This window comes from Hyla sarda, chromosome 4 (genome assembly GCF_029499605.1).
Source record: "Hyla sarda isolate aHylSar1 chromosome 4, aHylSar1.hap1, whole genome shotgun sequence".
NCBI classification, from domain to species: domain Eukaryota; kingdom Metazoa; phylum Chordata; class Amphibia; order Anura; family Hylidae; genus Hyla; species Hyla sarda.
This window is the reverse complement of record NC_079192.1, coordinates 165,431,944-165,447,090: the sequence shown is the minus strand read 5'-3', so window position 1 is coordinate 165,447,090 and position 15,147 is coordinate 165,431,944. Positions and strand designations below refer to the sequence as shown.

General features: G+C 39.0%; 1 protein-coding gene across 5 annotated transcripts in view; it reads left to right on the top strand.

Moving 5' to 3' along the window:
• C4H15orf39 (chromosome 4 C15orf39 homolog) overlaps positions 1-14,567 on the top strand; it is a 175,591-nt gene extending 161,024 nt beyond the window's left edge. For 3 of the 5 annotated variants that reach the window (XM_056572602.1, XM_056572603.1, XM_056572601.1), the window contains one exon: positions 11,587-14,567. In XM_056572602.1, coding sequence (XP_056428577.1) covers positions 11,587-12,098 — 512 coding nt within the window. In that variant the 3' untranslated portion in view covers positions 12,099-14,567. Of the gene's footprint in view, positions 1-6,089; positions 6,151-11,586 lie in introns of all 5 variants that reach the window. The other 2 variants (XM_056572604.1, XM_056572605.1) reach the window with 2 other exon arrangements.
• Positions 14,568-15,147: the final 580 nt, after the last annotated feature.

Sequence of the window (15,147 nt, the reverse complement as noted above, 5' to 3'; positions counted from 1 at the left end):
GGTCTGAATGTTGGCACCACGGCCCTGCGTCAACATATGCTGTGCCACCATAAAGCGGACTGGGAGAACCGTGGCTCCAATGTGGTTGCCCAGCCTGCTGCATCACCCAGTGGCACGCCGCTCCCTCTTTCAGCCAGCCAAGGCTCCACCACCTCAGCCAAAGGGAGCTGTGTATCATACCCTCCTTCTGTCGCTCCAGATGCTCCTGCTCCTCCTACTTTTAGTCAGTCATTCCACCAGCAATCAATCCGCGAAGCCATGTCCAAGAGACAACAGTATGCGCCGCTCATCCAAGTTGCTGGACCACATTTTCAAGTGGTGGACTCTGCACCTTTCAGAGAACTGATGGCTTGTGCCGAGGTGGAGAGTCCCAAGCTATCATTTCTGTGCAAAGAAGGCAGTACCAGCCCTGCACAATTTTGTGGAAGAGAAGGTGGGCCAGTCCTTGAGCCTTCCGGTGTGTACCAAAGTGCACAGCAGCGCCGACGTCTTGAACTGCAACTATGGTCAGGGACAATACATGTCCTTTACGGCCCACTGGGTGAATGTGATTCCTGCACAGCCACAACAGCAACTTGGACAGGTTATGCTGCTTCCTCCACCACTCTCTCAGGCCGTTGGTCCTGTGACAGTCTGCGACTCCTCATCCTCTACCGTGTCCAAATATACTTATAACACTTAGATTGCAGTTAGAATGGAGTCTCACAATATCCTAAAACTATAATCTCAATATGGAGATAATTATTTTATTTAATTTATTCTCCAATCTAAATGGTATAATTCCATCCACATTAACCAAATTAGTCTTAATTAAATGGAATACCATTTTTGTGTCTCTTACCAAGTCTATGTAAGAACCTCACTTCTGGTCCTAGGAAAGCTGAACGGTCTATCTCATCATCATGGATAGCCATTGGTCTGGTACCGCGTGATCAGTCTGGCTTGCTGCGATCTCACATGGCTTTTCTACCTTGTTGGACCTCTTTAGTTTGTGTGGGAGAGAGTTCTTTTTTTTTTTTTTTCCCTTGTCTCTCTTCCTTTGTTTCTTTGTGTATTGTCTACAGTTCCTAACATCTGGTTTACCAGACTTTCTAATTAAACACACCTCCCTAAATTGGAATTCCCCAATGAATGTAGGTTGGGCGTGTACGTATGGTAATGACTGACATCACTATAATACTCAAAATGCATTGAGCATATCACCCATAATGCCTTTCCTGTCGGTGTAATGTCAATTACCCATACGCTAGACGGTGCTATTGTATAGGCAATTAGCATCATTACCATTAAGGGTTAACTGTCAATAACTTGTCTTAAACCCACATTCCACACCTGAAGTATTGAGCCCTAAATTATAAATTCAGGGATTATTTTTGACATATATATAAGTTAAAACCTGGATTCTCATAGACATCTTGGGGCCTATCTATACATCCAAATTCATTTGAGAGGTAAGAATACCATGGAGGTCTCTTTCACACAGACATGTGAATCTCTCTCTCTGTCTAGTTAAATGGGTAAGTAATTGTTAGTCAGAATAACATTCACAAGACTGGCTAACTAGCCTTATACAAAGACTCATTATCAAGTCTATACTTGAGACCTTCCCACCAGGTCTTAGGAATGCAAACACTAAGCAATGCTCCCTGTGAGAATCATATATAAGATATATATATATATATATATATCTATGTCCTTTACAATACTAACTATATGACAATATCATATGTCCTACTGATTAATATATGTATATATAGAACTAATGTTTATTTGGATAAGACATAATTATTTCACAGTTTCTTATCTCAACCCTCCTTAACCTTGGGTAATTTGTAGTAGTGTCTAGAGAGTGTAACTAGTCCCCTTATCTGTCTGATCTAAACAGCCATAAATATCTAAGGAGACAAACAGTACTCCTCTCCCAGACTGGCACTTTTGTTGAGATGAAACTTTAGAATACACTGTGGTCTATTTAGAACATACAACATGGCGGATACATCATGCTATTATTCATTTTTGGGGCTTACAATAAGTATGGCAATAGGGGACTATAACATTGCACACACTGATTTCCTACACTGATCACTGCCATGCAATAGCATGGTGTTGATCAGTGTTATCGCCACTTGACTGCTGCTGCCAGGGTTCTCAGGCACGGAGCAGCCATTTGGCGATCAGACAGCGTGGAGGCAGGTAGGGATCCTCCCCGCGTCCTGCAAGCTGTTCGGTACGCTGCGATTTCACCGCAGCAGTCCCGAACAGCACCACTGAGCTGCCGGGAATGTTTCACTTTTACTTCAGCCTTGGTGATCAACTTTGATCGCTGCGTCTGAAGGGTTAATACAGGGTTTAGTGATGTCCGATCCCGGCCTTTGATGGCTACCGAGACCGACCCGATATGACGTGGGGTCATGTGCAGGCCTTAAATATACATCCTGCGTTGTTAAGGACGCAAATATTTTTTTTACTTTAGCATTTTCCTCGTCTCTTCTAATAGCCACACCACTTTCAATCTTTCACCTACAGACTAATAGGTGTTTTTGGCGCCACCAATTGTACTTTGTAATGACCTCACTCATTTTACCAAGAAATCTATGGTGAAAAAATATATTTGGGGGAGAAAATTTGAAAAAAAAAAAAAAAAAAAAAGTATTCTGTAGGTCCATATGATTTCAAGAATGACAGTTTTTTATATAGGTTTGTTTTACTACTTTTAAAACATAAGTTTTGTTTACATTATTTTAAACATGTTTATTTTTGTTTATATTTTATTTGGAAAATGGGAAAAGAGGCATGAAACAAACTTTTATTAGGGAAGGGGCCTATTCACATTTAGGCATGTTTTAATTCCTTACATTTTATTCACAATTTTTTAGGGACTTTTTTATGGGACTATTACATGCAATCTTTTGATAGTATACATGAACGGTGCTCCATTACTAAAGGCTGCTGAGGCTGCCTGCAGTGTTGGATTACTAATTGGGCTGGAAAAAAAACAAGCAGAAACACTTCTTTTTTTTTTTCACATGTCCCAGGATATTTACTACAGTTTTTCCTTACAGTTTGGTGCAAAATTATGCAAATCAGGGCACACAAAAAAAAAGCCAAATACACTAAGAAGTTGATGAATCTGACATAATATTAAAGTAAAACTCTAATTCTTATGGATCTTAATAACCGTACAATTTTATTAATCTTATAATCTGGGCCATTTTAGCTGATGCAAAGTCTCATTCTTCTTGCATTTTTGGGTCCTTGGCATTTTGTTTTCTTCAAAAGGCAGTGGTTTAGGGTCTATGGGGGACATGTATCATTTCCAGTGTATAATAGAAGTTTTTTTACCCCTCTGCCTGTTGTCTAAATTTGGCGCAGCTGCGTTAAATTTATTATTCTTGTGCAGCTACTTTCTTGAATTGCGTTTAAATTTAGAATTCTCCTCAGAGCATAAATTTACACCGCAGCTCTATTTAGTAGGAGCTTTGTCTGCAGCGTATCTGCATCTAAACAGTAAGTGTGTCCTCGTTATTAGTTTTAGAATTTTTTTTCTTCTTTATGTAGAGTTTTAATCTCACAATAATACCACTTTTTGCACCCAATTATAACACATCAATTATACCAATGTCCTTATTCTTCATTTAACATCTGTGACACCCCTGTGCAACTGTGTAACTTTTATTATGATATTTAAAAAAAAATTATTTTTTTTTGCGCCACCAATTCTACTTTGTAATGACCTCAGTAATTTTACCCAAAAATCTATGGCGAAACGGGGAAAAAAATCATTAATCAAAATTTAAGAAAAAACACAATTTTGTACCTTTTGGGTTGGGGGCTTCCGTTTCTACGCAGTAAATTTTTTGGTAAAAATAACACCTTCTCTTTATTCTGTAGGGTCCATAAGATTCAAATTATACCCTACTTATATAGGTTTGATTTTGTCGTACTACATGCAGGAAAATTTATATGTTTAAAATTGTCATCTTCTGACCCCTATAACTTTTTTATTTTTCCACATACGGGGCGGTATAAGGGCTAATTTTTTGCGACGTGATCTGATGTTTTTAGCAGTATAATTTTTTTATTGATTGGACTTTTTGATAGCTTTTTATTCATTTTTTCATGAAATAAAAAGTGACCAAAAATACACTATTTTGAACTTTGGAGGTTTTTTTTTAGCGCGTACGCCATTGACCATGCAGTTTAATTAAGAATACATTTTTATAATTTGGACATATGTTTATTTTTATTTACATTTTTTTGTTATTAAATGGGAAAAGGGGGGTTGATTCTTACTTTTATTAGGGAAGGGGTTAAATGATTTTTATTGACTTTTTTTTTCACTTTTTTTTGCAATGTTATAGCCCTCATAAGGGACTATTACATGCAGTACATTGATCTCTCATACTGTTCAATGCTATGCCATAGCACAGCATTGATCAGTGTTTCTGCCGCTTGACTGCTCATGCATGGATCTCAGGCACAGAGCAGTCATTTGGCGATGGGACACGGAGGAGGAAGGTAAGGCACCCTCCTCGTGTCCTCCAGCTGTTCTGGATGCCGCGATTTCTCCGCGGTGGTCCCGAACAGCCCAGTGAGCTAACCGGCACTTATTAGCTTTCACTTTAGACTCGGCGATCAACTTTGAACACCGCATCTAAAGGGTTAATAGCGCGCAGCACTGCGATCAGTGCTTCACGCTATTAGCCACGGGTCCCCGTCGTTGCTAGGTGCCGGGCCTGACCCGCTATGACCCGCGTTATAGAAAGGGATAGGACCCAAGATGTACTGGTACGTCCTTGGTCGGGAAGGGGTTAAAGGAGTAGTCCAGGATTGAAAAACGTATCCCCTATGCTATGGATAGGGGATATGTTTCAGATCGCTGGGGGTCTGACCGCTGGGACCCCGGCAATCTCCCGTACGGGGTCCCAGCTCTCCCTTCAGATAGTGTGTGTCAGCCACCGCACAAAGTGGCAGTCAACATGCCCCCTCAATACAGCACTATGGCAATACAGTGCTTAGGATAGGGGATAACTTTTCCAATGTAAGGCGTTGGTGGCCGCGCTGTACAAGGGTTAAACATCTCATGATGGAAAGGAAAGGGATACTATGACATTTGTCTCCAACTGGCAAAAAAATACAATGCATGTAAAAAGAATTGTATCTTACTCCACTTCTAAATAAAAGGCATATAAGTGCATTGTTTTTCTGTTCTAATAATAGTCTGTATTTGAAATTTACGGTAGAATATGGGCAGGGAGAAGGATATGTCTTATGCCATAAAAGACATGAATAGTCTTAGTGACTGTCTAATGTCTTAAAACAGTGGTCACTAACGGGCTTTAACCCTGTCACGGATGCAGGGTTTTTCCATTTTTGCATTTTTATTTTTTCCTCATCCCCTTCTAAAAATTTGCACCACCAATTCTATTTTGCAGTGACATTAGTCATTTTACCAAAATATCCACGGCGAAGCGGAAAAAAAATTCATTGTGTGACAAAATTGAAGAAAAAATGCAATTTTGTAACTTTTGGGGGCTTCTGTTTCTAGACAGTGCATTTTACGGTAAAAATTACATCTTATCTTTTATTCTGTAGGTCCACACGGTTAAAATGCTACCCTACTTATATAGGTTTTATTTTGTCGTACTTCTAAAAAAAAATCATAACTACATTCAGGAAAAATTATACGTTTAAAATTGTCATCTTCTGACCCCTATAACTTTTTTATTTTTCTGCTCACGGGGCGGTATGATGGCTAATTTTTTTGCGCCGTGATCTGAAGTTTTTATCGGTACCATTTTTATACTGTTCGGACTTTATAATCGCTTTTTATTAATTTTTTCATGATCTAAAAAGTGACCAAAAATCTGCTATTTTGGACTTTGGAAATTTTTTTGCGCGTACGCCATTGACCGTGCGGTTTTATTAACAATATATTTTTATAGTTTGGACATTTTCACACGCGGCGATACCACATATGTTTATTTTTATTTAAAGTGTTTTTTTTTTTTTTTAATGGGAAAAGGGGGTGATTCTTTTATTAGGGAAGAGATTAAATGATCTTTATCAACTTTTTTTTCACACTTCAGTGTTATCGGCGGTATTTCAGGCTTGGAGCAATCAATCGCCGATCGGATGCAACGGAGGCAGGTAAGGGGACCTCCGCTCGCGTTCTAGCTGATCGGGACATCGCGATTTCACTGCGATGGTCCCGATCAGCCCGACTGAGCTGCTGGGAAGATTTCATTTTAGACGCTGCAGTCAACTTTGAACGCCGCGTCTAAAGGGTTAATAGTGCGCGGCTGCATGCTATTAGCCCAGGGTCCGACCCGGTATGGTGCGGGGTCACTGCACTACCACGCGTTATATACCAGGACCAGGCGAAGGTACGCCCTGCATCCTTAAGGTTAAAGGAGTACTCCGGAGGAAATAAAAATTTTATCAGCTGGTGCCAGAAAGTTAACAGATTTGTAAATTACTTCTATTTAAAAATCTTAGGCCTTCCAGTACTGATCAGCTGCTGTATGCTCTAGAGGAAGTCTTTCCAGTCTGACCTCAGCGTGCTATGCTGACACTTCTGCCCATGTGAGGAAGTGTCCAAAGCAGAAGCAGATCCCTATAGAAAACCTCTCCTGCTTCAGACAGTTCCTGACACAGACAGAGGTGGCAGCAGAAAGCATTGTGGTCAAAAAAGAGCTGGAAAGAGCTACACAACTTCCTCTGTATAACTTTCTGGCATTAGTTGATTTGAAAACATAGAAATTGTCTCCTTGTTATGTCTTAATCCTCTCTAAGGGAATATAATTCAGACTATATTTTTTCATAAATTATGTTTAAGAATCACATTTTTAAAAGGTTACTATCATTTCATAATACTGTCAAAGTGATAGTTTTGATTGGGGGAGGTCTGGGTGCCAAGACTTCACACTCCCACAGATCAAAACCAAGAAGCAGAAGCCATGTGCTCCATGCTTTCCTGATCGGCTCTGTTCAGCTCACATCCAATTTTATTTTTGCATTTTTGTTTTTTCCTCCTCCACTATAACTATTTTATATTTCCACCCACATACCCATATGATGGCTTCTTTTTTACATGACCAATTGCAAATTTTAATGACCTAACTCAAGTTAGCATAAAATGTATGACAAAACAAAATATATATATTTGTGTAGGGAAATTGAAAAGAAAACCGCAATTTTGGAGGGTTTCATGTTCATGCTGTACACCTTACAGTAAAAATGACATGTTTCTTTTTTCTATGGGTCAATACAATTAAAATTATACCCATTTTATATGCTTTTCTATTATTGTAGTCTGAAGGATAGGGATAAGATCCAGCGCAGTATCCCGTCATCCTTGCACGGAGCGAATTCCACTCCGTGCCAGATGACTGGCGACTACAGCTGCCATGCCCCCTCTATTTAGGTCTATGGAAGGAGGCGTGACTGCTATGTACTAGCCGTCATGCCCCCTCCAACAGACATGAGTGGTGGTGGCGAGGTAGGACGTCAGGAACATAGAAGCTCCAAGTTTCCGTGTTCCGTATGCCACCACTGCTGGCTCAGAGATCGCAGTGGTCCCCACTGGGGACCACTGCGATCAGACATCTTATCCCCTATCCTTTGGAGAGGGGGTTAGATGTTTTTTGCTGGAGTACCCCTTTAAGCAAAATTAGGCTTACGCAAACATTTTTTACTTTTTGAACCAGAAAACTGACATACAAGCCTTGATAAATCCCCCACCTCACCCTATAATCCTCTGCTCACTCCACTGAGATTATCTGAGTGCTTCTACATCTGCATTATCAACCTGTAGGGTTATCAACACTCAGATTCCTCAATTAAGCTTACAAATGGCCATATGACACTGGAAAAGTATTATGACATGATAGTCCCCCTTAAAATGACATATTTAGCAATAGATTTTAATGAAATTGTTCTTCCTTCACACAGCAGTTTTCTGGTCAGTATTTTGCATCAGTATTTGTTAGCCAAAACAGAAATGAAACTCACACAGAAATATAATAGAACAATTTGCATTTCTTCTGTATTTTGGACCCACTCCTTCTGGTTTTGGCTTACACATAATGATGTGAAATACCGACCAGAATACAGCCTAAGGATTTTGGTTACACACAGGTTTATTAGATATAATGAAACATGTACTTGCAGACATTGAAGAGAAATGCTATCCATTTGATATAGAATTTTTTTTACCTTGTATTTACATTTTTCTCTCACTATTGGGCAGAACTTGGCACTAGAAGAGTCAATTCACTTCAACTTGGTTGGAACATATACACATAGGGGATTTATCTTCAGTTGAGCAACTGGGTGAGGGACAGGGGGGGTTGGTGTAGGTGATGGGGGCGGGGCCTACAATGCACGTGAAATAAGACTCCATAGGGAAAAAATAAACGAGTAGCTCTGTAGATCTTGTGGAAGCGATGATACTGTTTGTCTGTTTGGCTTTTCCGCTTGGTGACCACACATTCTAACTATCAAAACAAACAGTCAAATAGACTTGCAGTCCCGTAGACCGTCTCAGTCACATGATACTGACCCAGGAGAGAATAAGCTTAGTGCGCACTTCTCCCAACTTTATATAGATATCAGTCTGAACACTCGGACTTCAACCCATCAAAACGTTTGATATGCTTCTACAGCACATAAAAAGTTTTAAATACCAGTGCCAATTTAAAGGAGTTGTCCCACCAATTGTAATATATAATTAATTATATAGTGTTTTCTGAGACAGCAATATAACCAAATATTTTTGTTTAAAAGTTGTTCTCCCACCTGTAGGCCATGTGCCTGCCTTGTTATGGATGTTGTTGTCCTTGGTTATGTCCCACAGCGCCCCTTAGAAGTTTGAGTCACACATGCTTAGTACTTGCTTGACACAAGTACTGAGCAGTGCCTGTTCTCCCACGCTGTCACTGCACTCTCCTGTTGTCTGTTTCCAGTACCCCCCCCCCCCCCCCTTCCAGCAGCCTGCTCGTTTCAGCAGTCAACGAGGGGGAGGATGGAGTGATTACATTCTGCTTTCTCCCTTTCCACCCTTTCACTGCCGAGACTTGTCTGTGTAACACAATTTACAATATCAGGCTGTCGGATGGAGGGTAGGGAAATCTGACAGAGCAGGAGAGTGAAGTGACTACTTGGGAGAGCAGGAAGAAAGGTGTTGCTCTTCATTGCTCAGACAAACTGACAAAGCAGGAGAGAGGAGATGCACACAGGATGGGGAACTAGAAAACCAACTGAGCATGCGTGACCCAGCCTTCTCAAGAATGCTGTGGGACATAACCAAAAATAACAGTAGTCATAAGGCAGACACACAGGATACAAGTAGGGTGATAACTTTTGAACAAGGCAATAGAAAAAAATGAAAGTATTTGGTAATCTAGTTGTGTCGGCAAGGATGATATAATTACATATATTAAAATTAGTGGGACAACCCTTTAAATGGCTTGTCTAGGCTTTAGGAAAAAATGTCATCTAAATACATAAGTTAATTCTAAATTGGGCTAGTTTTTTGTGTCATTTTCAGAAACTGTAAAAAATAAAATATGCCATTTGTCTAATATTTTAAAGGTCCTTTACATAGGCAAATCAATTTTCTGTAATTGACATCCATCAGCATTAATTTACTGAAATTCTCATTGACCAGTTACTAGGTTAGAATGAATTATACCACCCCCCCCCCCCCCCAACTATTAGTTCAAACTACTTCTCTTATATACATGGCAACATATGTTTACACAAGATGCGCTGCTGTCAATGAATTTGCTTGCCTTATGGGCCCATGTGAAAGAGTTTTCAACCCGTTCCCACTACAGGACGTATGCATACGTCCCAGAACCCGACATGTTCGTGCGCTGGGACGTATGCATACGTCTTGCTGATCTCCTGCTCTGCCACGTGCAGCTTGGGAGATCGGCAGCAAGACCCGCCTGTCAATCACAGCTGGGGTCCCGCCGCAACTGCTGGGGCCGCAATCGTGCCTGTCTCGGCAGCATTGACCCCATAGATGCCGTGATCAATCCTGATCACAACATCTATGGTGTTGACAGGGGGAGGGTGCTCCCCCTGTTCACCAAAAGTGGCGTCGCGATACAATCGCGGGTCACCGTTGGATGCTATGGCAGCAGGAGGCCAGCTGATGGCCTCCTGTCTGCCTTCTACGGAAGCCTGTGAGATCCATCCTCAGGCTGGATCGCACAGGCTGTAGTGTGTGCAGCTCATCAGGTTATACTGTGCTGCAGTACCGATGTATTGCGGCATAGTATAACCTGTAAAATAGTAAAAGGTTCTTCAATAAAAGTATGAAGTGTAAAAAAATGTCCCCTTTTTCAATAAAAGCCATGTATTATCATTAAAAAAACACAAATCATATGCTAGGTATTGCCATGTCTGTAATGACGTGTACTATAAAGCTATAATGTAAATTATCCTGCATAAAAAGCTATGTAAAATGGGTATTGCCATAATTTTACCAACCCACAGAATAAATATAACATCACTTTTACCGCACAGTGAACACCATAAAAAATAATTTTTAAAAAGCCAGAAATTTTGCAGTTTTTCACAATATTTTGGAGTGTTTCACAAAAAATGCTGAATGTCAACAACAATGCACCACTTCTACTATAGATTGGTGCTGCTTATTTTTGTATCGGGGTATATGCTCCTCATCATAAACAAATAGTGCTGGGGGTGATTCGGAATAGCTCTATGCAAAGCATAGTATACACAAAAAACTACAGCAATTGGTACTGATCAAAATATTATTTTATTGAACACATTATTAAAAACATACATGCAACGATTTTTGTATACATTATTAGGTGGATATATAGATAATTAATCCAAAAAGATGGGACAGGTCAATATTGTAATATAGTGTCACAGAACTTGAAAGTTAGCAGCAATCAAATATATGGGTCTCACTGAATATCTTGGGGGAGGTTTATCAAAAACTGTGCAGAGGAAAAATTGACCATTTGCCCATAGCAACCAATCGGATTGCTCCTTTCAATTTTCAAATGTTAAAAATGAAAGAAGCAATCTGATTGGTTGTTATGGGCAACTTGGCAGCATTTCTCTGCACAGGTTTTGATAAATCTCCCCCCATATGCCTACAGGGGTATCCAGACCTCCACTAGTGAATGACATGAGGTGCTAACTCAAATTTCACTACTCCCTATATAAAGTGCTTATAGTATGCCATACGCTGCAACAACTATATTGAGGTTCTGTCACCACCGCCCCAACGTACGTTTCGTCTGCTTGATTTGACTTTCTCAAGGGACGATTAAATAATCTCAGAATTGCGTCGCTCAGAAAAAGCGTTCTAAAGTTATTACCATTTACAGAGACACATGTCAAATAAAAAAAAAAAAGCCTGGTCATTAAGGTAAAAAATGGGTCTGTGCTTAAGGGGTTAAAGAGAAGACCAAGCCTGACGTTGTTGTCCTTTTGATTAAAATTTTCTTGTGTTTAGTATTCCTGGATAACCCTGTTTTTATTTAATATTTCAGAAACTTTTTATTTCACCTTAATGTAACTTTATATATTATTTTACAGGTAAAAGTACACGAACTCTAGAGAAAGAGGAGCTCAAACGAAGTGATCCCCCAAAAAAGGAACCACACAGTGCCTCACCAAGGAAATTAATTTTAAAGCTACAGAGAGTTCGCAAACACTCCGGTATCCACGTGTATAAGACTCCAAATCCAAAGAGTCCTCAGAAGGACGACAAATTACAGAAAAGTCCAGTTTGTCGCAAGAAACCATATAGAGCACGTCCAGTGTTTACCTACAAAAAAAGAAGGCGGCGACGTACAAATTCACGTTTTCCAAATTTAGTAGGGAAACGCATCCTACACTTGTTTGATGATGGTGAACAAGAAGTCTGGTTTCCTGGTAGAGTGCATCGGGTGCATCGGCGCTCACGTACCCTACGTGACACCCAGTTTGAGGTGTGGTATGATGATGAGCCAGGCACTCGCTATTTCTTAGAACTACTGCAGGACTATGAAAAAGGCTGGCTGCAACTTGATGGTTTAGCTGGTCCATGTAAAATGGTCACACAGTAGCCCAGGCAGGCCTGGAGCATAGTGATGAGTTGAACATTTCTATTTGAAATATTTTGTAATTTCTTATTTTGTGAGGAATATGTGATTACTGAAAATGTCATTGTGCCTGTTTTACATCTGTAACCTCCTTTCCAGGTTCAGAGGTTTCTTTTTATGTAAATTATTAACCAGGTATCCTGGATTCCAATGTATTGTGTTAGCAAATTTTGTATTAAGCATGTTTCTCTAATATAAACAAGTGCCTTAACATCCTCCTTTACTTGTTTAGTATTTCTATGTATATGATAGTATGTCACTGGTTTAGTTTGAAGAGGATAATGTATCAAATGTGCATATCCTAGTTGATCCAGTTGTATTAAAGCTTTCTCCCTTTTTGAACGGCATTACACAACATTTTACAACATGTGCATGCAGTGTTGAGTAACTCTGCATGTATGCTTTATCACTTTTGTTCCGGATTTGAGATATATTATTCTTTTTTCTCCATTCATGTCCTCAGCTGCTTTCAAAATTCTGATGGTTGCTCAAGTAAGGAGATTTACACTTTGCATTCATGTGTAAAGATGTCTATACACCTTTGATCAGCATCAAACCAACCCACTGATTTTGATTGGACTAGTCAACATTCTAGTTTGAAGATTCCCTCAGCCTCATTTCCCCCTTACATTTCACGTTAAAATATAATCAAGCGTGTGGACTTTCAACATGACCAATCCTTTGAATTTGGGAGAAAAACTGCCAACAGTTTCATGGAAACGTTTGTTTTTGTTTTTTTTTTCCTTTTTTTTTCTTCCCCTCTCCCCAGTGGAAGCAATGGAGTGTGCATTTGTTTGTGGGGGTCATGTTAAATAACTGCCAGATAGTGACAGCCATAACACTGTCTTTTGAGCTCCAGCAATGCATTGCTCAAGATACCCAAAGGCAAATGAATTTGGCAATGAATATGTTTAGAAGAAATCCTCATAGAACTTAAAACTTATTTGCAAACTTCCCAAACTTTCTATATAGCTTAAAAGGAAAGACTGATACTGTTTTGGGCCTAGTGTAGTTTCTGAGCGGAAGTCATGCTACTCCCATTTGGGCCCTGCACTATACTTGACACTGTAAATTGTATTTCTAATGTGTGAACAATTTTTAAAAATTGAAGTATGTTTGTTTGTTTGTTTTTAACGTTTTACACCTAAATTAGGTTTACAATTTGTAATTTTAGAAACTTTTTAAAGGGTTTGTTGAATTACTTGGAGTTTTTTTTACAGCTCATTGGGATGCACTAAACTGATGTCCAGTACCACCACACTGGCCCTCCTATCAGCTTTGTTTACAGTGATTGGCTGCAGTAATAATGGAGGTATACAAGCATGTCATTGATCGCTGCTGCCGTGTAAACAAAGCTAACAGGGAAAACTGGAGCAGTGGCCCTGGATGGAGCAAGGATAAAACAGAATATAGTTCTTATTGTTTAAACTGTAGGAAAATTTCCAAATAAGTCGGGCATCCTTTTTTAAGGGCTAGCACAGAAGCTAGTTTACACGAAACGTAATTGTTTACAGCAATCTTAAATATAAGAGCACATTTCAGATTTTTTTCCATCTTCTGTGCTGCCAGTGATCAGTTTTTATTTAAAAGATGTCATGTAACATTCACTAGGATATCCTCCCACCATATAATGTGGTGACTTAGTAAAGTTTCTGTGGATGTTAGTCCACTGCATTTAAGACAGGCATACATTTAGGACCAAGTTCATAGTTGGGGTTATTTGAACATCTACATTGACAGCAGCATTATACAGATTTGTACCCCATTTCCTTATCTTTAGGATAGCTTATTTTTTTTTATCATATGTGTTATATTAGCATCTTTGTATGATGTTGGTAATCTATCAGCACATAGTGTGGCCTAATAGGAGATAATGTGCTAAAGCTAGTTATTTTATATTATGCATAATGGTAATGCAAAAGCAGGAGTTGCCAACCGCCCGCAGCTTTCTTTATGGAACATGTGCTACATTGATGCCATTCTTTATCTGATTGTTAGGAACCAGTTTTTATTCATAAGCACTACCTCCCAGTTATCCATATCAAATTATTTTGTCACAGAGGACCATGCTTCTCAATCTAATATTGAACAAACTCTGTATTATACCACTTAACAATATCATGTGTCCACATTACTGAGTTGTTTTAAATGGAAAAACAAATTTACATTTTCTTATGGGCCATTGATGGTTTCCATGTTTTGAGGATTTTATACACCATTTTATTTATACACAGGGCCAAATAAAAGTGCACTTCCATTAAAAAGGAGGGTTAAATTGGACTAACCCTTGTCTGTGTTTATATGAAATTATAAAAAGCTGACTTTCTCAAAGTATTGCCTGTAATGTGAAACAATTGTAAACAATGTTTTTATGCTTTACAAGCATACTGTAGGGAGCAATAAGTAAGTTAAATATTTAACATTAAAGAGCAATACGCAAAACTTAAGTTTGTTTTCTTATTTTATGTACATGGTTAAGGGTTAAATGGGCACTGTCAAAAGTTTTGTTCAGTTTGGGTCTGTCCAACTGTTTGATGAAATCTTTTGACATTTCTGTAGAACATGTCAAAAGTTTTTAAGTGACAGGGACAATATAAGGTTTGTGATTATTATACATCATTAAATGTTTAGAATATTTTAACAAAAAGGAGTTAAAAAGCTCGGTCTACCATTAACAATTAATTCCAACAGGAAAATCTGGACCTCATTCTCAAAGTAACACAGTTCATAAGGTAGAAAAGAGACAAACGTTTACCAAGTTCAACCTATAAGCCTATTGTGTCCCTACTGTGTTGATTCAGAAAAAGGCATAAAACATTGAGAATGATGCCTATTGCCCCATACCAGGGGGACATTTTATTTAAAATGTATTATTAATTCAAATATGGCATTCAGAATAAATCCCAGGATCAATGTTCTGTCCATATAAATCTAGTATCCATAGCCTGTAATTTGTTACTCATCACAAATGTATCCTTTGTGTACTCTTTAAATGTGTTTATCATCACCAATT